Source organism: Carcharhinus amblyrhynchos, chromosome 25 (assembly GCF_965287045.1).
Source record: "Carcharhinus amblyrhynchos chromosome 25, sCarAmb.v2.hapA, whole genome shotgun sequence".
Classification (NCBI taxonomy): domain Eukaryota; kingdom Metazoa; phylum Chordata; class Chondrichthyes; order Carcharhiniformes; family Carcharhinidae; genus Carcharhinus; species Carcharhinus amblyrhynchos.
In genome coordinates this window covers 29,191,926-29,218,516 of record NC_137348.1, presented here as the reverse complement: position 1 = coordinate 29,218,516, position 26,591 = coordinate 29,191,926, and the positions used below count along the sequence as shown (strand labels likewise).

The 26,591-nt window shown below is 43.6% G+C and overlaps 1 protein-coding gene across 1 annotated transcript in view; it reads right to left on the bottom strand.

Annotated features, from left to right (window-relative positions):
- The window catches only part of LOC145358117 (uncharacterized), a 237,378-nt gene that overhangs the window by 47,124 nt on the left and 163,663 nt on the right, over positions 1 to 26,591 (bottom strand). Inside the window, exons 7-11 of the mRNA XM_080211791.1 lie at positions 16,655 to 16,690; positions 13,445 to 13,564; positions 10,513 to 10,551; positions 9,237 to 9,290; positions 6,698 to 6,751 (exon numbers count right to left, since the gene is read on the bottom strand). Of these exons, the coding sequence (XP_080067917.1) occupies positions 6,698 to 6,751; positions 9,237 to 9,290; positions 10,513 to 10,551; positions 13,445 to 13,564; positions 16,655 to 16,690 (303 nt within the window). The remainder of the gene's footprint in view (positions 1 to 6,697; positions 6,752 to 9,236; positions 9,291 to 10,512; positions 10,552 to 13,444; positions 13,565 to 16,654; positions 16,691 to 26,591) is intronic.

The following is a 26,591-nucleotide window of genomic DNA, read 5'->3' as shown; positions in this document are numbered from 1 at the left end:
CCCTAGTATCAAAATATTACTTTATCCACTCACACATTCATGCTTACAACGTAGCAGTATGAATAAATGGGAAGAATGTTCAGGTCCCGTTTAGATCAGAAACAGAAATGGACAGGGCCCAAAACTACTGGTGCCAGTTAGCGTCATGGAACGGGACTGGGGCCCTATGACTTTTGTTGAGGCAGGTTCTGACCTGGCTGGGCTACGCAATCCCACAAGGCAGGCAGTCAATTAAGGTTACCAAGAGGCCAGGTGGGGGTACGCTGCTGGCAGGACCACAGAATGGCATGAATGGCCAGAGAATTCCAGCCTTCATTCTTCGACACTCAAAAATACTCCAGTAGTTTAAGTGAAATTAATAGTTCTCTTAACTGCCTTTGGAGAGGTCCTTTTCTATGTTAACATACACAATAAATTCTTCATAAATATTATTTTGCCTTTAGGCAATTCTTGCAGACTTGTATACAACACCAATTAAATCACAGTTAAGAGTATTGCAATAACGTTCTGGTCACCAATTTACAGGCAGATCGCACGAGAGAGGGTATGAGGAGATTTACAAGGATGTTGCCGAGACTAGAGGCTTTTAATTGTGAGGATAGATTGGACAAGGTGGGGCTGTTTTCTTTGGAACATAGGAGGATAAAAGGAGATTTAATTGAGGTGCATAAAATTACGAGGGGCCTCGATGGTGTGACTAGGAAGGACTTATTTCTATTCGCAGCGAGATCAATAACCACAGCACTCAGATTGAAAGCAATTGCCTAACGAGTTAGGAGACGGTTGTGGAGAAATCTTTCCACCCAATAGAAAGATTGCCTGAAAGGCTGGACGAGTCAGAAGCTGACAACATATTTAAAAAATACTCCGATATGCTTTACAAACTCCGTGACCCCAAAGGTTACAGACCAGGAGTTGGAAAGTGGGATTTGATTGGAATCACAGAATCCCTACAGTGCAGAAGGAGGCCATTCGTCCCAGCAAGTCCGCATCGACTCTCTGACAGAACATTTTACCCAGGGCCAACCCCCCTCCACCCCCTTCCCTTAGCCCCATCTATTTACCCAACTAATCCCCCTAACCTACACATCTTGGGTCACTAAGGGGCAATTCCCATTGGCCAATCTAACTTGCACATCTCGCCTATCACCTTGCCCCCAACAAACCCCCTGTCATCCCCTTCCCACCCCCCTCAGGGTAATTGCCATTTTCCTCAGTCAGTCTGTACCTCTGTTCTGCCATTCACACATTCTGATCACTTAATAGACACTTTTAGTACTTTTCTTAGCTTCAAAGAACAAAGGACAACCCAGCACGGGAAACAGGCCCTGCGGCCCAACGAACCCGCGCCACCATTTCAACAAAGCATTTTCCTACACCTACCCTGCCCCTTCTGTATGTGAATGGTACTCCTAATGTAGCCAGATCCAGGGGAGAATAGTGTCGGGTCAATTTGGTACACCAATCTTCCTTCATCATCATTTACATTCTCTTTGCCAAATTGCAGCCCCCCATCCCCACCTTCATGGTATAAACCTCTCAGATTTTCTTTGCTCTTAGCTCTGATCAAGCGTCATCCAGACTCAAAATGTTGGCGCTATTCTCTCTCCACAGCTGCTATCAGACCCGCTGAGATTTTCCAGCATTTTCAGTTTTTGTCTCAAATTCCAACATTCGCAGGATTTTGCTTTTGACTTGCACATCTTTGAACTGTGGGAGGAAGCCAGAGCACCCGGAGGAAGCCCACGCAAACATGGGGAGAACGTTCAAACTCCATGCAGACAGTCACCCAAGGCCGGAATCGAACCTGGGTCCCTGGCATTGTATGGCAGCAGTGCTAACCACTGTGCTGCCTTTTCTCAGCCAGCATTTGGCTCAACAGGCGAAATGATCTCAATCTGTACTATAAATTTACGTGAATCTATTTTGACCTACAAAGGTTTTGTGGTGGTTTTAAAAGATAGGCTGCATACCTCGAAGCTTCAAACGAACAAAGAGTCACCTAGACTCGAAATGTTGGGTCTATTCTCTCCCCACAGATGCTGTCAAACCTGCTGAGATTTTCCAGCATTTTCTGTTTGTGTTTCAGATTCCAGCATCCACAGTATTTTGTTTTTAAACAGAGAGCTTTTCAATAAAGATGTTGACACAACAGTTTGATAAGATAGACTGTCCGTTTGCCCACGCAAATGGCTCATGGCGTCATCAGGGATGTCACATGATCAGTCTCTTAAAGTGCCCCGTTCCACTGCAAAGTGAGGAAACACTAGAAATAACACAAATACTCAACAGTTTTGTCCTGAATTTTGACCAGAAATGCCTGAGTAACATTCCATCATTGTTGTAAAATTATTTAAACTGCTCTGCTTTTCCTCAGCTGCACAGGACTTGCATTCATTCAAAGATTTGCGGATCTTTGCTTACAAAGCTCAAAGGCTGAAGAGTTTAGACATTTTAATAAGTAATGATCTGCCACTGCAATTTTGTATAGTTACAGGCAGCTGTTATATAACCGGTAAGTTGTTTCATTATTTTACTGTAAAATTAATATTTATTCAGAACCTTGAACTGATTTTCTCAGCGCAATTAAAATGCTGTCAGATTGACATCACTTTTATCAAGACATTTTCATCATGAAACTTTTTTAAAAATTGAGGAAAATAGCCTTTCAAGAAGTTGGGAGGGTCCATTTCTACAATTTGTAGCCGCAATTAAGAGACTAAAAGGCGAAAGACATTCTGCAAAGTTTACTGACAGACAAAGGTGGGCTGCCAACAGAATTGAAATAGCTTCGAGCTATATCGCTCTCTTTAAAATTGGTCCCCCCAAGGTCTTCAGTCTAGTCGAGTAAAATGATAACAATTTCATCACCTGATAAATTCATTAGCATGTTTAGTAGTTCCACAGATTTACCATTTGGTGGCAATATGGTGCCAGAAAATGGATATCTCGGGCGGGAACTAGGTGACAGTAAGGCTCTGCTGTCAGTCATTTTGAAATATTCAAAGCACTGTATTCATAGAATCCTTACAGTGCAGATGGAGGCCATTTGGCCCTACGGGTCTGTATCAATCACAATCCCACCCAGGTCTTACTCCCATAACTCTGCACATTTACCCTAATCCCTTGACACTAGGGTCAATTTAGCACGGCCAACCAACCTAACCCACACATTTCAGACTGTGGGAGGAAACTAGAGCACCTGGAGGAAACCCATGGAGACATGGTGAGAATGCGCAAACTCCACACAGACAGTCACCCAAGGCCGAAATTGAACCCGGGTCCCTGGCGCTGTAAGGCAGCAGTGCTAATCACTGTGCCATCGTGCCACCCATATACATTTAGAGCTCTGTAATTTTACTGCAGGTTTGCAGTCTCAGCATTGATTCCCCACGTTGTTCGGTTATCTAACCTCCACTGGGTGATGGTAGGAGCACAATCAATCAGTCTCAACAATGTTGAACAAGGGAGAACAATAAAGATGCTCTGTCTGATGCAGGAAGATTATGGGTTCAAGGCCCAGGCCAGGATTTAAGCACAAAATCAAAGTTATATTTGAGCAGTTAACACTGCTGCCTCACAGCACCAGGGACCTGGGTTCAATTCCCGCCTTGGGTCACAGTCTGTGTGGAGTTTGCACGTCCTCCTTGTGTCTGCATGGGTTTCCTTTGGGTGCTCCGATTTCCTCCCACACTCCAAAGGTGTGCAGGTTAGGCAGATTGGCCAGGCTAAATTGCCCCTAAGTGCCCCAAGATATATCAAGGTTAGGGGGATTAGTGGGGTAAAATACATGGGGTTAGAGGGATAGGGCCTGTGCATGAGTTGGTGCCTCCTTCTGTACTGCAGGCATTCTATAATTCTTAAAGGAACGCCACGCTGTTAAAGATGTTGGTCCTGCCGTGGGACAGAGAATTCGGCGGACCATTTAAAAAGGTCAGCTGAACTTGGGTGGGAATTTTCGATCTTACGCAGCTGGAAAATCCCGCCTGTTGTCTTTTGAGGTCTTGCAGTGCATTGGGTAGCGTCACTACCTTCGAGCAGGAAACTCTCGATTCAAGTCCAACTTGATGACCAAGGAAGGTGGTCTCATAATGCAGCCAAATAGTTGCAATATTCAAATCCTTCCAATGGCAATGGCAGGTGGTGAGATTGGGAGAGATTCCTGATCAACCGTGTGATGGGTTAGGTTGATTGGCCATGTTAAAGTTGCCCCTTAGTGTCCTGAGATGTGTACGTTCGAAGGATTAGCGGGTAAATATGTGGGGATAGGGCCTAAGTGGGATTGTTGCCAGTGCAGACTCGATGGGCCGAATGGCCTCTTTCTGTACTGTAGGGTTTCTATGGTTCCACGGACAGGAAGTTGAAGTCTCTCCACAGCTCGAGACTGCAACATGTTTTAAAAGTGCACGTTGCCACAGCAACTTGGACCCCTGAGTGAACTGTAACGCACCACCTCCCTTCTGTCATTGTTTTTTTTTTAAAAAGCACAGTCACCAGCAATCAGTCTTGGTATTAACTGCTGTGTAGGAGTTCCTGTTGGATGCATACACACCGACATGGTGTGAGGAGGGGGTAAGTTTTCTCATGGAATGGTCTTTGTCACTCATCACCCACACTCTCGTAAAAAGAGAGTGACTGTAGTACTGGATGTATGTAAGTCACTTGTGACACTATGGTCAGAATTTTACCGCCTCACCTGTCCCAGAATCGGGGCGGGCGAGGCTCGCAGAACAGAATTCTCTGTTGGTTTCAGACGGGATTTTACGAGCCTCGCCCAAGTGAGGTCATAAAATCCCGCCATATGCCTTACCACTGTTCACAGTGGGATTTTCCCCATCCCCCTCCAGTGAATGGGAAATTGGCCGGTTGACAGATTCCCCAACCTCGGTGCAGCAGCAGCGTGGCAAGATTGCACCTTGTGTCACAATGTAAAATCAGAGACTTCAGCCAAGGAAACAGAAGCTCTGACAAAGGGTCATCCAGACCCGAAATATTGGCTCTATTCTCTCCCCACAGATGCTGTCAGACCTGCTGAGATTTTCTGTTTTTGTTTTATGAGAAGGAGAATCTTCTTTTTTCCCCTAAATAAATAAATCCTTGAGGCTTTTAATTGTGTCCTTTTTCCCCACACTGCAGGCAGATGGGATGGTTCAGCAATATGTCAACAGCATGGGTTTGATTCCTGTCCCTGCTGTGGTAGAGCTGGAGACTGTCGCTGGGTAAGTGTAAGGCATTGACAAACCAACACTGATAGGGAGAGCTCGGGATGAAGCATTAGACACTCATAAGCCAAGGACCCACCTTTAGACAGAGTACACAGCACTCACTCCACAATACAGACAGAATTTTGGCATTGAAAGAAAGAAAGACACTTATTTTCAACATCGTGGGAGGCGATGGCCTAATGGTATTACCGCTAAACAATCAATTCAGAATCTCAGTTGATATTCTGGTGACCCGGGTTCAAATCCTGTCATGGCAGATGGTGGAATTTGAATTCAACAAAAACAAATCTAGAATCCCTACAGTCCAGAAGGAAGCCAATTAGGAATCGACTGATGACCATGAAACCATTGTTGATTGTCTGAAAAACCCATCTGGTTCACTAATTTCCTTCAGGGAAGGAAACCTGCCATTCTTACCTGGTCTGGTCTACACGGACTCCAGAATCACAGCAATGTAGTTCACTCTCAATTGCCTTCGGGAACTCGGGATGGGCAATAAATGCTGGCCAGCCAGCAATGCCCATGTTCCATGAATTAATAAAACAAGAGTTACAATAAATACATTAACAGCTATATTAAAATAGGACAATGGGCTAAGAGTGGAACTGGTAATAAGTTGTGTACATGGTGGATATACCTCAAACAAGATTCTACGCAAGTGCAAATGCTTTTTTTCTTGATATTTTTCTTTCCTGTGATTTTTTTTTCTGCTGGCAGCAGTTGTTAGATGGAATCAGGATGAGAGAAGCTTCCAGGAGTTTACTCCAAAGGTTGATGTGAGCCCAACCAGATAGCAGTGATTGTCACAAGTCCGAGCCTCCTATTCACAAACTGCGGAATTTCTGCTATGCTTTAGACTCGCACTTCAGCATTTCTACGGTGCAGAAGGAGGCCATTCAGCCCATCAAGTCTGCACTGACTCTCTGAACAGAAGACCCCACCCACATCCTTTCCCACATTCCCATACATTTACCTCACTAATCCCCCGATCTATAGATCTTGGGACACTAAGGGTCAACTTAGCATGGCCAATTCACCTAACCTGCACATCTTTGGACCATGGGAGGAAACCGGAGCATCCAGAAGTAAGGACAGCAGAGTTCCTTCCCTGAAGGACATAAGTGAGCCAGATGGGTTATTTTTTTAAAAAAAGACATTGATTTTATGGAACTAGTAGTTACTTAATTCTAGATACTTTTTATTGAATTTAAATTCCACCATCTGCTGTGGCGGGATTCAAACATTAGCTGAAGTCTCTGGATTAATAGTTTAGTGATAATATCACTAGGCCATCGCCTCCCCTATTCAATGGTCCAACACTAAGGCCCTTAATCATTTGTTGAATACAATTTCTCGAACAATGCATAAAACGATAGAATTTAGAATTCTTATATTCAAAATTACGATAGAAGGTAATACATTGCGCATGTGACCAACTTGAATCGGCTTGGAGTTGATATGGGTACACTTACCATGACCCCCGGTAAGCCTGGTCTACCCAGTGATCCTGAAACTCCAGGAAGACCCTGAAAAAAATACATTGACATATGTCAATAAAGATGTACATCACAGTTTGAACTATTTGGTTAAGTATAGAAACATAAATCTTCATTGGAATAAATTGGTGTTAAGTTGTCTTTTCACTGGCGAGGTGCAAGAGAACAGATGCCTGTAATAGTAATAGATGCCTGGGTGGAATCTGACCAAAGCGGCTAAGAAGACATCACAGCCACAATTTTAATCCGAGGGTTCAGTGCAAAACTTGGTCCATTTTAACTTTTGTGACCTATTTAAACTTGCCTGCATTGTCCCTCGCCTCAAGCTTATGGGGAATGATGTCAGGGTTCATGAGTGGGAGTGCTGAAGGAGGTGGGAGACCACACTACTTGACTCCTAAAGGAACACTCCTCAGGGAGTTAAGAGGGTGGGTGGTGGAGGAAGAGAAGGGCAGGTCAGAACCTGATCCACCCCCACCCACTACAATTCCCATGGTTAGGAAAATTCTGCCTGAGATATGCAATGGATTTGGAACACATTAGCTCATAGAAAACAAAAGTAATTGCAGCAAATCATGTAAACATTACTTGTAAACATAGTATGGGAAATACTGAACATCTCTCCTACTTTTGACACTGCTATCTCCTTTACAATGATTTGAGATGGCAGTACAAAATGATGTGGCCTATTGGGTATTACTGTTTAGTCCATACATTCTCACAGAACGACACTGAGCCAAGTCTCCAGTGTTCAAATGCTGGTTCATTTGCTTTTCAATGTCAGCACAGATCTTCCTAACACTTCCAGCACAAAATCAAGACAGTCGGCACATGTTAACCAACTGACCTCTTACTTTCTGGTTAATGTAGATCATTACCCTTGATACGTTTCTATTGAAGATCAAACTGGTGCAACCCATTTATTTTCAACAGATTTCACAGGGTAGAAATCTTTTCTCATATAATTACTTCTTGGTGAATGTGTTCATTCAAGTATATAGAACTTTAGTTAGTTAGGTCAACATTTGGAATATTGCATGCAGTTCTGTTTGCCACACTACCAGAAGAGGGGTATGGAAAAGGTTTACCAGGATGTTGCCTGATTTGGAAAGTACTAGCTATGAGGCAAGATTGGACAAACTTGGTTTGTTTTCATTTGAATGGTGGAGGTTGAGGGGCGACCTGATAGATGTTTACAAAATTATAAGATAGAATGGAGAGTCGGAGTCTTTTTCCCAGGTTAGAAATGTCAATTACTAGGCTATTTAAGCTTAAGGTAAAAGGGGGAAGTTTAAAAGAGATGAGAGAGGCAAGTGGTTTACACAGAGGACGGTAAGTGCCTGGAAAGCACCGCCAGAGGAGGTGGTAGAAGTAGATACAATAGCAATGTTTAAGAAGCATCTTGACAGATACATGATAGGCAGGAATAGGGGGATATGGACCATATGGAGGCAAAAAGTCTTTAGTTTAAGAAAGCTACCATGTGTCAGCGCAGGCTATGTTTGCAGAAGGGTCTGTTCCTGTGCTATACTGTTCTTTGTTCTTTTGAGGGGATTAAGTGCCTTCCATTTTCACCCATCCAGGCTCAGCATTGAGTGGTCCCAGGTTTAGAACTAAATCACTCCACACTGCAGTGGAAGTATAAACCTACTCTGAACTTTAAATCTGGTTCAACTTCTTTTCTTTCTCGTTTTCTGTGCATGTCATAACGTGCACAGACTGGATTGCTCTTGCTTTGATCTGGCAGCTGCATTATCTGCTGAACCTTAATTCTCAAGAATGGATGGGTTGGGGTTATGTCAGAGGGCATATTGCAAAAATTCTGAAGCTTGACGCCCCTATTTCTGTTTTTAATGGAGGGAGGATGAGGGGGAGGTGAGCAATCTGCTTGTGGGAAGGGGGTCAGTTGTTTAAATATTATGGTGAGGCGATCAGGCATTCATTTTATTTTTGACTCATGTCAGCTGGAGTCCCCCAGCCTCGGAAAGCCCAGCAGCTCAGATAAGATGGGGAGGGCTTATTCTATATGGTTAATTGCTTTTACAGCAAGGCTTGTGGGCGAGGAGTGCTTACTTCACGACAAACAAGATCTCCAGTTAATCCCACTCCCTACCTCACAATTTGTTACTCCCCCATGCTCTATAACAAATATTTGAGTCCAGCAGCCCTTGCCTCAGCAATTGGGATACCACCACCTCCACCCCCCCCAACACCACCTTCTCTCCACCGACAATTTCTTTCACTCCCCCAAACCAGCTCTCGCAGGCATTGACCTTGTGAAGCAGGTTTCCCAGAGGACAATCCTCCTACCTGTCAATCAAGCTGCCTGTGGCCAGGATACCCAATAGCAAAGGAGCCTCTCAGTTTCCTGACTTCACAACAGCCGTTCCTTCCCCCTCAAGGATCTATTCTCCAGGTTAAACTCCAAGTCATTATTCTAGTAGGTTTCATGCCATTATTTTTAACTGATTTTTTTTTCCCCCCCCTGTTGCTTCCATTTTTGGTTTCTACTTACAGGCAGGCCTGGCTTCCCTGGTAATCCAACAGGCCCCATCATTCCACGCTGCACCTAAACATGGCACAAAACAAATGCAGCATCAGCAAATCAAAAACTAAAACGCCACAAGTTATGCCAAGTATAAAATCTTATTTCTGCCAATAATTTGTATAATTACAACATCAACATTGAATCATAGGCCAGAATTTTACTGGCATAGTCGTCCTAGAAATGGAGCAGGCAAGGCTCACAGAATGGTCTTCTGCGTTGGCCTCGGGTGGGATCTTACAAGCCTCGGGCAGGCAAGACAGTAAAATTCCGGCAATAGAAACCCTACAGTGCAGAAGGAAGCCATTCAGCCGACACTGACAATAATCCTACCCAGACCCATCCCCGTAATCTCATGTATTTACCCTGTTAACCCAGCTGACACCAAGGGGCAACTTTAGCATGGTCAATCAACCTAACCTGCACATTTTTGAACTGTGGGAGGAAACCGAAGCACATTGAGGAAACCCACACAGACACGGGGCGAATGTGCAAACTCTACACAGTCACCAACCCAAGGCCGGGATTGAACCTAGGTCCCCGGTACTGTGAGACAGCAGTGCTAACCACTGTGCCACCGTGCTGCGAATGGGGAAATGTCAATATGTGGGCGGAATCCACACAGATTCTGAATTAGTCCCATGAAAAGCATGGTTCTGAATCAACATTTTCCTCTCAGCATTCTTTATAAAAGAAGTTCCAGATTATATCAGCTTGGTTAAAGATGATTAGTGACTTGTGCAGGGCATTTTAGTAAGCCCTGGGCTGTGAACCGGCTGAACACAGTGATGCTCCAAGCTGTTGTCGCAGGATAGACAAAGATGTCAGTCTGTGGCACTAATTCCCTGAACTTGACAATGTTGTCAGGAGTGAAGAGAGGAGAATGCCACACGTAAGCCAGGTGTTTCCCCTCAGGCAATGACAGGAAAATTGGGAGGGCAAATCATCTCAGGCCAAATGTGCTAAGAGCTACTCATTGACTCAAAAGGCCAGGGATAGGGTTGACTGTCTGCCCCAGAGACCATGGAATGATGCATAGCTTGAAAAGACCTGAAACGGGGAAGAGAATATACATTTTAAAAAAAAACTGAAAGATTATTACATCAACAGAAACACATTTTGCGACCGATATGGTTGTCTTTGGTGTCAACATGGTAATATCTGCTGCTTAAAAGAAACATATTTACTTAGAACAGATATAATAAGGGAATAGTACCCTTACATAGTATGAATATTTTATACTTACAGGCCAGCCTGCTTGTAATATTTGATAGAATGACGTTTGCTGTTAAATTATACAAAAAAGTATTAAATCTCATTGCTTTTCTGTATCTTAAAGCAATAACTGAGGAAAATTTTGTTCACTTTGTTCAAAGTCAGGACGTATAACGCAATCCATCTTAAAATTGAGCTATTGACACAACTTGGGGTGCTCTTCATTAGAAGTCTCCCGTCAGGTGACCACTGCGCAGCAAATCTTATACACGAGCTGGACCTGGAGTCCTTGGGATTAACCTAGTCATAATTTCAAGAATATGAGTTTCTTAACCCTCGCCCCAATCCCTGATAAAATCAGATATGTATGAGCGAATTTTCGCGTTCAACCTACCACAGGAATTGTAACGGGCAAGGGGAGGACCATAGTTGACCTCAGGGGGGATTTTGCTGTTTCGGGGTGAATGTGGCTAGAAAATCCCACCCATGGTGATACAAACAATAATTTGTACACAGTTGATTCACATTTCTGTCTGCTTGTTTTTTCTGTATTTCGCACGCATCGCGATATTGGGTTAAAGGGAAATGTGGTTTTTTTTAAGTTTTAAAGTTATTTTGTAATTTTAAGAAGAAATTCCCAGTCAAAGCCACCCTGCTGCAACTGGAAGATAGATGTTTTAAAGTGTGAAAGGAAAATTGGCAATGAGGGAATCATATTTGCAAAATTGAGAACATCCTTTCCCATTTAAATTTAAGAAGTAGTGTGCTTGTTGATTGCAGATGTTAAAACATTTGGAAACTCAAACAGGGGAATTGGCAAAAAAAACAAGTTATGTCAAAATATAAAAATAAGCAAATCTTGCTCAATTTCACATGTTTATTTATTAGTGCCGCAAGTAGGCTTACATTAATACTGCAATGAAATTACTGTGAAAATCCCCGCGACGCCACATTCTGACACCTGTTGGGGTACGCTGAGGGAGAATTTAGCATGGCCAATGTACCTAACCAGCACGTCTTTTGGACTGTAGGAGGAAACCCACACAGACACAGGGAGAAAATGCAGACACTGCACAGACAACGGCCCAAGGCTGGGAATCAAACTTGGTCTCAGGCACTGTGAGACAGTTGTGCTGAATTACTGTGCCACCGTAGGTTTAGACCATACTTGGATTACTGTGAACTGTTCTGGTCCTCTTATCTCAGGAAATATATACTGGAGGCAGTCCAGGAAAGATTTACTAATTTGATCCTGGGTATGGAGGAATTTTCTTACGAGTAGGTTGGGCCTGTACTCACTGGAGTTCAGAAGAATGAGAGGCAACCTTCTTGAGACAGAGGATTCTCAGGAGGCTTGTCAGGGTCAATACTGAGAGGTTGTTTTCCCTTGTGAATGAGTATTGTTACAGAGGGCATAATCTCAGAGTAAGGGGTCATCCATTAAAGACCAAGATGAGGAGGAATTTCTTTTCAGAGGGTAGTAAATCTGTGGAGTTCTTTACTGTAGAGGTTGGGTTGTTAAGAACGTTGAAGACTAAGACAGATATATTTCTAATCAGTAAAGGAATCTAAGGTTACAGAGATAAGGCAGAAAAGTAGAGTTGAGGATTATCATGTCAGATCAGCCACAACCTCATTAATTGATACAACAGACTGAATGGGCCAAATGGCCTACTTCTACTCCTCTGGCTTATGGTTGGCTCAGGCTTCGAAATATCCACCTGGTTCCTTTGGTACGGGCTATGATGAATTTCCTCTTGTTACCAACTAGTACAAATGGTTCACCCCAATTTATTCTCAAATTGATAGTCTGAGTTGAAAATTTAGGAAAAATCTATTTTACAAAGCTTGAATAAGGTTAATTTTAATACAAACAGAGGACGTTCATGATGATGACGTAGCGGTATCATTACTGGATTACTAATCCAGAGACCCCAGGCAAGATCTGGGGACCCGGGTTCAAATCCCACATCAGCAGATAGATTAAAAGCCTATAGATTATCATGAAGCCACTTTCAATTGTCATAAAAAACCCATCTGGTTCGCTAATGTCCTTTAGGGGAGGAAATCTGGAATCCTTATCCGGCCTGACTTACATGCTACTCCAAACCAACAGCAATGTGGTTGACTCGCAACTGCCCTCTGAAATGGAGGGCAGTTAGAATGGGCAATAAATGCTGGCCCAGCCAGGGACACCCTCATCCAGTCAATAAATGTGTGTGCGAGAATGATTGGGATTTTTATGCTATGGGTCACTGTCGTAGAAAATTCAAATTGCATATGAAGATGAAATTAGTTGCAACTTAACTTAGGATCTATTATTGCTTCCTGGGTCAGTGTAGTGTCATTTCATAAATACCTATAAATATCTTGCATTGTGCAAATATAATGTTACCTATTTATTCTTAGCAGGGGATTTTCACAGTAAATTCACTGCAATGTTAATATAAGCCTACTTCTAACACTACTAAAAAAAACTTTAAACTTTAAATGAAGGTGGATAAATGCTTGAAATAGGAGTGTAATTTTCAGATCCTTCATCAAAATGTATGGGAAATCATTTTTTTTAAATTCAGAGGATGGTAGCATGAATAAAAGATATTTAACTCATTTTAAGGATGGTCAGAGTTTGAGGAGGGAGCGCAAAAGAGAAAAGGGGCCCTGAGATTAGCATAAATTCTCCAAACAGGAGAATGCAATTGCTCTGCGCCAGTTATGAGATAACACAGTCTTCTGGAACTTGATTGCCTAAGGGAATTAGTGAGGAATTTCCCCAATTTTCTTTCCGGAACCGGCCACAGGTTTGACTTCTGTCTGCCCCTGAAGATTGCACGGCTAGACAGTGAGCTGAACATGTGCATGTCTACCCCACGTCTAGGGGGAGCAGGATCAGTGAACTATTCCCACCATCATTTCGATTGACTCATAATAAAGTGCTGGAGAGTATGACAAAGATGACTTACAGAGAAGGCCAACCAGTCTTCCTCCGAATTTCTCCACAGGTATATTCTTGGCAGGCCAGGGGGGCCAGGAAGACCGGGTACACCCGTTTTACCAGTCCGTCCCATGACACCTGGATAACCCTGCAATCAATAGCAGCATTGATGAGTTAGCAACATCTACAATGAGAGGGACTGACTTCTCAGAACAGTAGCCAATAAATATTTTAAAACCATTACTCCTCATGTGAAAGCTATGGCTGAAATTTTCTGGCTGTTCCCGATGGCCGGATATTCGAGTCCTGCCCCCCTTCCCCATCACTGGTTCCTCAGCAGCGCAGAGCGAGAACAATGGGAAAACCCAGTGACTAGAATATCCCAATCCCGACAAATGGCAAGTCATCTCCACTCCAATCCCACTTCCTGCACAGATGGGAAACGTTGGGTTCGGGGGTGGAACTTAGGATTTTTGCAATGATGTACAGGCTTTCCATTGTGGTGCAAATCCAGGCCTAAGATTTCATTACTTTACGGGTGGCACAGTGGTTAGCACTGCTCTCTCACAGCTCCAGGGACCCAGGTTCAATTCCTGGCTTGGGCCACTGTCTGTGTGGAGTCTGCACGTTCTCCCCATGTCTGCGTAGGTTTCTTCCGGGTGCTCCGGTTTCCTCCCACAGTCCAAAGATGAGCAGATTAGGTGCATTGGCCATGATAAGTTGCCCCTTAGTGTCCCAGAATGTGTAGGTTAGAGGAATTAGTGGGGTAAATGTATGAGGTTACGAGGATAGGTGGGATTGTGGGTGGTACAGACGCAAATGGCTCCTTCTGCACTGTAGAGATTCTATGATTCTACTACTAGTTGATTGAGACATATGTATAACATCTCCAGCTGAAAGACCAGAAACTGGCCAGGATTTTACAAGGCGGCAATGGTTAGCACTGCTGCCTCACAGCTCCAGGGACGAGTTCAATTCCAGCATTGGGTCACTGTTTGTGTGGAGTTTGCACATTCTCTCCATGTCTGTGTGGATTTCCTCTGGGTGCTCCAGTTTCCTCCCACACTCCAAAGATATGCAGGTTAGGTTGAATGGCCATGCTAAATTGTCCCTTAATGTCAGGGCATTGAGCTGGGTAAATACATGGGGTCATAGGGATAAGGCCTGGGTGAGATTGTTGGTGCAGGCTCAATGGGCCAAATGGCTTCCTTCTGCACAGTAGGGATTCTATGATTCTAGTCCCCATAGAAATCAAAACAGATTTTCAACACCAGAGTAGGAGGTGTCATTCTGAATACGAAGACATGGCTAACAGGTTTCCATTGTTTGATTCTCAGAGAATTTTGCATTTGCATTGCAATCATCATTCACCTGCCTACCATCCATGATTTGACTCGACAAGCTGGTCTGTTTTGCACAAGTATTTTTCTTTAAGAAGAGTCGCTTATTTTATGTTCAACTCCCATCTACGAAAGGGTAAAAAAATCCCCAATTGTGATAGTTTTTCAGGGCATCAATTCCCTAATCTTGTAGGCCTTTCTGCTGAGGTATTGAAGATTGGAATCCGCACTGAGGGAAGATGAGAATGACCCAGGCCTTACGGAAGGAATGGCAATAGCTGCAAAACTACCAAATTCTGGGATAAGAAGTCCGATGGTATCTTCAGATTAATCAAGTCACAGCTTAAACCAATACAATATTAGAAAATGTTTCACATCTCCTTAAATCTTGTCCTCTCTACCTTGAGCACTATGTACTATTTCCCTAGAATAAAAGGGATCATGAGAGCTTTCACTCCACTTGCTCCATCCTCCAAACAGTCCTTAACTCAAGCCCTCAAGTGTTAGGAGTCATTGGAAGATTTATGCTATTTTCCTCTACTTTGTCTCACTCCAGCATTAAAGAGCAAGGGCAGACTTTTCCAGCCATTCACGCCGGTGGCATTCTCTGGTTGGAGATTTGGCCAAGTGCCAGATTCTCCATCCTCGGTGGGTCATGAATGACCGGAAAATTCTGGCCAGTCGCCAGAATTCTACTGCCCCGCCCACCAGGGATTCGCTCGAGCAAGGCAGTAAAATCCCACCCCATATTTTCACATCTGGGTTTTATTCTGTATGGTGATAAGCAGAATGCCCATCTTCTTCCTGAAGGAGCAAACAGCCCACAGTCAAAAAGAGAAAAGACCATCTCAGTGCCTCAAGGCTGATACTGGTAATCACCAAAGCAGCCATTTTGGAACTTGCTGCCCTCAGGAAGAGATAGAGAATGCTAGAATTTAAAAAGCACACAATGGGAGATGATTTTTGATGGCGAGGAAAACTAATAAGACATAAAGATTGAATTTAAATATATTTAACACTAGTGAGAAAGGGGTCAACATGGATACTTCTATCAAGTCACTTCTCAACCCTTTTTCAAATGCCAATCTCTCCTATCCATCTGTGTGAAAGAAGTCACTCATCACTAGAACCATTCTCTGTCTTCCCTCAAAAATCTTCACATTCTGTCTGTAAGCACAATGTTCAGAATTGGATACAATTTACTAGTTGGTGCTAACCAGTGTTTTATAAAGGTTCATCTCAACTTATCTGCTTTTGTATTATAAATCCCAGAATCCAACATGCATTGCTTTAGATGACTTCCGTCTGAAGCATGACCTTGACTTCACCATCAATCTACTGACCTTTCTTCTTTGCCACTCAACATGGAGTCTTTCTCAACGATTGAAACTCATGACAAACAGATTGAGTAAAAGAAGCTCTTCCTTTTAAACTCTCGAGGTCATTTTTAAGTGGGGCATGAACAGGGAGAATGTGCAAACTCCACACAGTCACCGAAGCCAGGAATCAAACCCAGGTCCCTGGCGCTGTGAGGCAGCAGTGCTAACCACTGTGCCACCCCTAACACGTTACAGTTGCTTAGCTACAACTGCAGAAGTGGGAAGCTCCATTGATAAATTTGTACACTTTTTAGTTTTGGATCCCAATCACAAAGTGTTTGAGACAAAACTTCACTTCTGCTTTATAAGATGGGAAAGAGATAATGCAAAATGGGGAATTAAAACTATTAACCACTTCATTCAACATGTCTGTTGTAAACATTTAAATTGACTAATTTACACTCAGCCCAAAATGGCATCCATTATCCAAATGTCCAAGTTGGCAGCAAACTACTTTCTCTGAACATAACCAATGTTAGGAACTTCCTTAGATAGATTTTTTTTCAGGTTGCAACTCACTTTGTCTCCTTTGGGTCCTGGTGGTCCATGGTCACCCTGATTTGAAAGAGAAAAGAAGAATGGGTATAAAATGCAATAGAAGCATGTTCTCAACTCCTAAATCCAACCAAAGTCTTCAGATGTTACCAAAACATGAGATGGATGATTAAGTGGTTCATATTTATTAAAGAGATTACATTGTCACCTTGAAGTCATAACTAAAGCATCTCTTTATTTTCATAATCCAATGTGTGCCTTACATAAAAGGTTCTTATTTCAGGTTATGGGCTGAATCGTACCAAAGAATGGCAGCGTTGTTTCCGGTAAGAAAACAGTCATGTTTCGCTCCAGGGAAACGTGCCATTCTTCTCTCTGGATATTACAATACTGTGCCAAAAAAATTGAGGAAGCGTATTTCATGCTGTCACATAGCGGGGCAGGGCCTGAACACGCTGGCAAAACCCACTGCAGAGATTGGGGCGCCATCTTTAAATGGCATCCCAATCATAACCCTAACAGCCCATCACAGAGGTCTCAGGAGCTCCCCTCACTATCCCCAATCGGAGTTGGTATTTCTCTAACCCTCCCCCCCTACCCGGGTTATTGGCCCCTCCCCCAACAGTCATCAGCCTCATCCCCCGACCTTCCCTAATCACCAACTCCCTCCCCACCCACCCCTGATCATCAGCCTCCTCCCACCCGCTCCCAATCAAAGCCCCATCCCCTACCGCACTCCCCACCCCCCCCCTCCCCAGATCATCGACCCTTCTCCTCACCACCGATCATCAGCCTCTTCCCCCACCCCCAACATTCCCGATCATCGAACATCAGCCTCCAAGGGTATGAGCTTGATGACGTTGTCAGAGGGGGGTAGGGAAGAACCAAAGTCACAAACTTGCCCATGAGAACGGCAACTTCCGAATCTTGAGACCCTGCCGACATTCACAGGGACAGCGAGCGTAGGCTCAAGATCGCCCCCTACACTTTTATGAACAGTCAGGAATATGGATTCCAATGATGTAAAGATTCCACTTTGTTGGAGTTTGATGACATTCATGCTGATATGATCCAAACCTTCTTGCTTCAAATTTCCTTCAAATTCTGGATCTTACTATTTGAACAATTTGCATCACTTTTGGGTTTGGAGCTTCTTTTAAGCTGTTTAAATTGATTTATTGATATGATTCTGTACATACGCACAGCCACAAAAACATTTCAGATAAAGATGAAAAATATCCAACAGATTTATTTTCTCCTGGCCTGTATTTAGTTTGATTTGTTCATGAGGTGTGGACAATGCGGGCTGGTAATGTCAGCCGCATTCACTGTCCATCCTAACATGCCCTTGGCAAGGGTGGTGGCGAGCCTCCAGTTTTCAATCTGGGCTGTAGGTTCTCCCATTGACCTGTTAGGCAGGGAGTTCCAGGATTTTGACCCAGCCACAGTGAGGGAACGGTCATACGGATTCAGGTCTGAATGAGATGCAACTTGGAAGGGAAGTTACAGGTGCCCTTGTTTTGGTCGGAGGAAGAGGTTACGGATTTGGTGACAGTGATACTCTGGAACATTTCTGAAAAGATCTGATTCTGAGCACGTGACTGTATCAGGTTATTACTTGACTTGCCTAGCCTCCAAATTTTGCATAATGATGTTGAGTATTATGCATAACAAGGGTCCAACATATATTGCTAAAAAATTTGTTACTATTGTGTTTTCACCACAGTTAAAATCCAGATCCACTAATTCAATATCTAGGCCGGAATCTTTTGACCATTCACACCGGTAGGATTTTCCCATCCCACTGCAGAGTACGGAGATTTGCCTTGGTGCCAAATTCTCCGACTTAGCTGCAGCAGGAACGTGGCATAAATGGCTGGTAAGATTGCACCCACGTATTTACGTGTTGAAGCTATAGGAAAGGCAAAGCATCTTCCACATCCATGGTCTACACTAATAATCCAGAAGCTCAGCCAATGTTCCAGGGATCTTGGTTCGGTAGAGTTTGAATTCAATATAAAAAGAATCTGGAATTAAGAATCTACTGATGATCTTGAAACCACTGTTGATTGTTGGAAAAACCCATCTAGTTCACTAACGTCTTTTAGAGAAGAAAATCTGCTGTTCTTACCTGGTCTGGCCTACACGCGACTCCAAAGCCACAGCAATATGGTTTTGACTGTTAACAGCCCTCCAAGGGCAACTGGGGATGGGCAATAAATACTGGCCAGCCAGCAAAACCCATGTCCCACAAATATAAAGAAAAGAGCAGAAACAAAGAATATTGATTGAGCTGTTTCTTGTTATTTTGACCTCCATTGTCCCTCTCCATATCCTTCAAATGATAACCACTCACTGTTCTGTTGTCTCCTTCAGCTTGTTATATTTTTTTGCCCAAAGAGGATTCCACCACCTGTGTGATTCCCATTCTGAGTCCCAATTGGTCACACAAGTCATGTGACCCTTACTCGGCTGTGTTGCCCTTAAAGGGACATGCACCACACTCTGATCAGGCACACAAATCTTTTCACCGATAATAACAGTCCAATATCACTAATAGGTAAAATTTTGAGGGCATAACATGACAAAATTTTAACAATGTTCACTTAAAAGTACTTAGGCTAATTCAAGATAGCACAAGCTGAGGGCAAGTCATCAACCATATTTTTAGGTTTGGTTTCTTGAAGTAGCAGCAACTTTTATCGGCCTTTTGGCTGAGACCAAGTGTAGTGTCATGCTGAATTCTCCCTCAGTGTACCCGAACAGGTGTCAGAGTGTGACAACTAGGGGATTTTCACAGTAACTTCATTGCTGTGTTAGCAATATTGAAATTGTTAGTTAGTAAGTACAAATTAGTTAAGTACAAGTTGATAATACAAGTTAGTAAGTCTACTTGTGACACTAATAAATAAACTTAATAAATAAAAATGTCTAGCTCTTCCTTAAATTTATTCACTGTACCGGCACACGCCATGCTCTGAGGTAGGGAATTCCACAGACTTATGACCCTTTAACAGAAATACTTTCTCCTCATTTCTGTTTGAAATGTGCCACCACTCATTCTAGAACTATAACCTCCTGTTCTAGATTTTCAATGCAAGAGGAAATATTCTCTCCACGTCTATTTTGTCAAATCCCTTTATCATCTTCTACACCTCAATCACATCTCCTCCCATTCTTCTATACATGGCAAGTGGCCTGTGACAGAACGTTTACTGTGAGTGTGTATTATATTCCAAGTACAAATAAAGACTTTCCTATGAAAATTCTAATGGACCCACTAATTAGTTCACACAGCTTGACTTCAATTTTGAGAAGTCCTTTGAGATTGTTAAACACAAAGCAAATGACTTTCGGTGTACATGCTGGAATTCGACCAAAATCTGGAATAGTTTAAATGTAAAAAATGTAGCCACAATTTCAACTGAGTACAGTAAAAACCCCATGTTAAGAGTAATATATTCTCTTCATACAGTTATTCTTATTACATGAATAACATTAAAAGCATGCAACTTCTCTTTAGTTGGAAGCAGTGAATAAGAAGTAAAGTTAGTCACACACCGCTAACAGTAGGCTTGGACCATGACTGGCGTTGTAACTTGGCTCCACCAGTTATGAACCAACAAAGAACATTTATTAACAGTAACAACTATATACAAATGTAGATTACTGTCATACCTCTAGGATCTAACTGCTGGGACAAGCCCAGACAAGTTGAAGTGAAGCCCCAACTGGTTCCTGATTGGTCAGGCCAGGCCATGTGACCTTTCAGAAGCTCACCCCTCAGAGGGGTCAAATACCACATCTGGCTATTGAATATTTTGACTGGGGCCACAAGGATGGTGGTTCTGAAATAGTGAGAATGGCTGAGCTCCATCTGTATATTACACAACCTCACTCACAGGCACTCTGCTTTATTTAAGCAAACCATGTGATATCTCAGCTTTGTGTTAAGAATGCAAGGTTTATATGATGGTTATGTTTTAAACTCCTTTTAATTCAAGGTAATAAGCGAGCATGTGATCTTCTATCAGTACTGCCTGACATGAAGCCAATGCAACAAAAACAGAAAATGCTGGAAAGTCTCAGCAGGTCTGACAGCATCTGTGGAGAGAGAATAGAGGCAACATTTTGACTCTGGATGACTCTTCATCAGCTCTGATGAAGGGTCATCCAGACTCGAAACGTTGGCCCTATCCTCTCTCCACCGATGCTGTCAGACCTGCTGAGACATTCCAGCATTTTCTGTTTTTCTTTCAGATTCCAGCATCCGCTGTATTTTGCTTTTATAGAAAGCCAATGCAACTTGTTACCACGAGAACAGGGATTCCAGTTCGAGTGCTATTGAAGTCCAAGGGCCAGATTTAAACGACTGAACATAAAGGCAGAAGCAGCTGGCATGGCTTTGGGCACACGTACTGTCCCAGTGTTTGTGTGGGTTTTCCTGCGGGTGCTCTTGTTGCCTCCCATGGTCAGAAAGACGTGCTGGTTAGGTGCATTGGCTATGCTAAATTCCCCCTCAGTGTACCTGAACGGGCGCCAAAAGGTGGCGACTAAGGGAATTTCACAGTAAGTTCATTGCAGTGTTAATATAAGCCTACTTGTGACACTAATAAATAACTTAAAAAAAAACTTATTAATTAAAAATCTGTCTACCTCTTCCTTAAATTTATTCACAGTCCCGCTCTGGCGTAGTGAATTCCACAGACGTATGACCCTTTGGAAGAAGTAATTTCACCTCATTTGGATAGAGAGAGAAAGTCCTGATGGGACAGAGAGACAGGAACAGCAGCTGCTGCAGCCAGCAGAGGTTTCTCTGTTAGCTACCATATAGAATTCAGGAGGGGGGAAAGGACATCCTCTGATCAAAAAAATGGAACCCATAGATAATTAAGGATGCCAAAAGATTTTTCTTGGAAAAGCCAGGGGGAGAATTCATTGGAGTGAGCCTTGCTGCTGGTAGTTGGTATGCAATTCTTACAAGGCTAAAAAAAATCTTCAGTGGTGACTGGAGATTGCGGTCAGTATTCTACAACCTCACTCACCCCATGGGAGGGGAGGGGTCAATGGGCAGAGGGGTCTGCCAGGGTGAGGGGGGTGTGGGAATCGCCACCGATGGAGGGCGGATGGGCTGGACATCAGAGCACTCCAGGGTGGGGTAGGGTCAGGGCTGGCCCGGGAATTGTTGTGGGGGCCGTGATTGGCCTGTGTGGGGGTCCTTGGCTGGCCAGCGAAAGGGGAGACTGACAGATGGGGGCCACTGCGCATGCACAGAGTTCTGGAGCTATCAGACTGAGTATTTAGTGAAATTTACAACTGGGACTTCTGCATTGCACAGAGTGTGGAGATTCAAAGTTGCACTGAGAAAACAGTTGTGATCTAGGCCAGTTTTCCCACCAATTCAGCACTTTTGGGAGAATCGCCCCCACTTGTGTGATTCATTGGGGAGGCAGTGGTTCGTAGTATTGTCACTGAACAAGTAATTCAGAGACCCAGGGTAATGCTTTGGGGATCCAGGTTTGAATCCCACCATGGCAGATGGTGAAATTTGAATTCAGCAAAAATCTGGAATTAAAAGTCGAAAGGTGACCATGAACCCATTGTTGATTGTCAGAAAAACCCTTCTGGTTCACTAATGTCCTTCAGGGAAGGAAATCTGCCATCCTTACTTGGTCTGGTCTATATGTGACTTCAGAGCCACAGCAATGTGGTTGACTCTTAAATACCCTCGGAGATGGGCAATTATTGCTGGCCCAGTCAATAATGAATGAATATATAAAAAATATATGAGTTACTAGGAATTCAAATCTCTTTTCAAAAGTTATTAGTTTCTACTGACATCAAGACACTTGGCTTAATAGTTGCACTCTGACCTGAGTCATAGAATCCTACAGTGCAGAAAGGACCATTTGGCCCATCGAGTCTGCGCCGACCACAATCCCACCCAGGTCGTATCCCCGTAACCCCATGCATTTATTCTAGCTAATCCCCCTAAGGGGCAATTTATCATGGCCAATCCACCTAACCCACACATCTTTGGAGTATGGGAGGAAACTGGAGCACCTGAAGGAAATCCACACAGACACAGGGAGAATGTGCAAACTTCACACAGACAGTGACCCAAGCTGGGGAATTGAACCCCGGTCCCTGGTGCTGTGAGGCAGCAGTGCTAACCACAGTGTCATTATGCCACTAAGTAGATTAGAGTTAGCTTAGAGGTTCAAGCTCCACTCCAGATGCTTCAGTACATTAACTAAACTGGCAATTCACAAGTGTACTGAGGGAGTGATCAACTGTTGACGACGCCATCTTCACCTGTCCTCACAGGTGAGCAAAAAGGTGCTCTTAAAAGTGCTTTAGACTTCCTAATCCAGCAAGAAAAATACTTGTATTTGTTACATTCCTAAAGGAAAATTGGATGTGAAGTTTGATTATGAGCAATTTTTAAAGCAACTTTGATCAAAACAAGGCAGAGTTTATTTGAATTTAATTGGTGACATTGCACAGAAAAGTATGGCTGGATGTATTAATTTTGCATTAGCACTGGTCATGTACTGGAAAAAAAATTGCAATGATGCTCTAGAAATGAGGAAAATGAGTAATCCAAGAGATCTATAGAATTCCTACAAGGCAGATGGAGGCCATTTGGCCCATTGAGTTTGCACCAACTCTCCAACAGAGCATCCCACCCCTGCCCTATCCGTGTAACTCACCACATTTACCACAGCTAATCTCCCTAACCTGCACATCTTTTAACTGTGGTGGAAACCGGAGCATCCATGGGAAACCCACGCAGACATGGGGAGGACATGCAAAGTCCACACAGTCATCCGATGCCAGAGTCAAACCTGGGTCCCTGGAGCTGTGAGGCAGCAGTGCTAACCACTGTGCTACCATCATGCCTGTGTGTTGACAAGTCAGGGATAGTGCACCGATTGTATAATTATAAAGCGGTGTTACTGAAGCCAATCTTCAAATGCCAGTGATCCAAACCATATACATTTTAATAACTTAGGTGTAGCCGACCTGTCGGATTTCAATTGCAAACAGAGACAGAGAAACACATTTGCATTGTCACAAGAGAGCTATAGGAAATGGTTTGGTTTATTTATTGCATGCTTAATATTGTGTGCACTGATCTGCTTGCCATTAAGGTAATGAGAATGTATTTTCTGCCAAATCATTTCCCCATGATGTGAAATGCTTGTTCCCCATCTTTACACCGTATTGTGGAATGATTCAATCTGTTCTATGATTTTAAGTACCGCACAGAAGTTGTCACGATGAATTATTTTCCCTTTTTATGAGTGAATACTAAGTATTGGAGCATATGCCCTCTGCACTGACCTTGACCCAAGAACTGCCTCAAAGCATTCAAGACATAAACCAGGGGTAGAAATAATGTTACTTTATGATTTTTCAATGAGGTTATTTGAAAATAAATGATTTTTTTGCAATGCGAGGGATCTTAATCCGGAAATGCTTGTAACTAGGTAATTATCTCAAACATTATAAATCATGGGTTGCAGCAATTGGAATGAATAATAAGGTTAATTCAAGGTACAATTATATCTGAGTTTGAACAGAAAGATTATTTCATAGAATCATCGAAACCCTACAGTGCAGAAAGAGGCCATTTGGCCCATCGAGTCTGCACCTTCCACAATCCCACCCAGGCCCTACCCCCACATCCCGGCACATTTACCCGCTAATCCCTCTAACCTATGCATCTCAGGACACTAAGGGCAATTTTATCGTGGCCAATCTACCTAACCCGCACATCTGTGGACTGTGGGAGGAAACCAGAGCACCTGGAAGAAACCCATGCAGACACAAGAAGAACTAGGGTTATCCACTTTGGCAGAAATAATAGTAGGAAGGATTACTATTTAAAGGGCGAAAAGCTGCAGCATGCTACGGTGCAGAGGGACCTGGGGGTCCTTGTGCATGAGTCGCAAAAACCCAGTCTGCAGGTGATCAAGAAGGCGAATGGGATGCTGGCCTTTATAGCGAGGGGGATTGAATATAAAAGCAGGGAGGTCTTGCTGCAACTGTACAGGGTACTGATGAAGCCGCAGCTGGAGTACTGTGTGCAGTTTTGGTCGCCGCACTCGCGCAAGGATATTTTGGCCTTGGAGGGAGTGCAGAGGAGGTTTACTAAACTGATACAGGAGATGAGGGGTTTAGACTATGAAGCGAGACTAAATAGACTGGGTCTGTACTCGGAGTTTAGAAGGATGAGGGGGGATCTTATAGAGACGTATAAGATAACGAAGGGGATGGATAGGATAGAGTTAGAGAGGTTCTTCCCGCTTAGAAAGGATAACAGGACTAGAGGGCACAGCTTCAAGATTTGTGGCGGGGGGGGGGGGGGGGGGGGTTGCAGTTTAGATCTGAGTTGAGGAGGAACTTCTTGACTCAAAGGGTGGTGAATCTCTGGAATTCTCTGCCCATTGAAGTGGTGGAGGCTACCTCGCTAAATATATTAAAGTCACGGGTAGATAGGTTTTTGACAGACAGGGAATTAAGGGTTATGGGGAGAGAGCGGGAAAGTGGAACTGATCCACTTCAGACCAGCCATGATCTTATTGAATGGTGGGGCAGGCACGAAGGGCTAGATGGCCTACTCCTGCTTCTATTTCTTATGTTCTTATAAGAACGTGCAAACTCCGCACAGACAGTGACCTGAGCCGGGAATCGAACCCAGGTCCCTGAAGCAGTGAAGCAGCAGTGCTAACCACTGTGGTGCCGTGCCACCATGGTACAAATGTAGCATTTTTTGCAAGTGCTTTTTGCAGACTAACTTTCCTTCAGTATTATTTTAATCCATTGAAATAAATGTTCCTTGATTCATTTCTTTCTAATCCAACTTTGGGCCAGAATTCTCTGGCCACTCACGCCGATGGGATTCTCCAGTCCCGCTGGCAGCGTACCCCCCCCCACGGGTTTCCCACCAACATGGGGTGATGCCAATGGAAATTCCCATTGGTAGTTGCAGGGCCAGAGAATCCCGCCACTATCAAACAACACATCACCTCCCGCCAGTAGGAAACACAGCTGGGAGGCTGGAAAATCTCAGCCTTGATTCTTAATTGAAAAAATACAGTTTGAAAGAGAAATGCTGAAAGAAAGTACAAACTAGGATGATTCGAAGTCACAGTTCTGCCTCAATTATGCTATATAGATATAATGTCCCAGCCTCCACACCCTGTGAGTAAGGATCAGAAGTTTTATCTGTACAATGTAAATCATTTTGCTTCCTATATTTCTGTTATTATTACTTGAATTTCTTTCTTTGTTAACTTAAGGGGAGGCAGTGGCCAAGTGGCATTGTCGCTGGATTAGTAATCCAGAGGCCTGTGGTAATGTTCTGGGGACCTGGGTTCAAATCCCACCATGGCAGATGGTCAAATTTGAATTCAATGAAAGTCTGGAATTAAAAGTCCAGTGATGACCATGAAATCATTGTTGTAAAAACCCATCTGGTTCACCAATGTCCTTCATGGAAGGAAATAGAATAGAATCCCTACAGTACAGAAAGAGGTCATTTGGCCCATTGAATGTGCAGTAACCACAATCCCACCCAAGCCCTACTCCCATATCCCTACATATTTACCCACTAATCCCTCTAACCTACACATCTCACAACACTAAAGGCAATTTTAGCACGGCCAATCAACCTAACCCACACATCTTTGGACTGCAGGAGGAAACCGAAGCACCCGGAGGAAACCCATGCAGACACGAGGAAAATGTGCAAACTCCACACAGACAGTGGCCCAATCCAGGAATCGAACCCAGGTCCCCGGAGCTGTGAAGCAGCAGTGCTAACCACTGTGCTGCTGCCCTGCCATCCTTGCCTGGACGCCTATGTGTGACTCCAGATCCACAACAATGTGATTGACTCTTAATGCCCTCAGGGATGGGCAATAAATGCCAGCATCACCCCACAAACAAATAA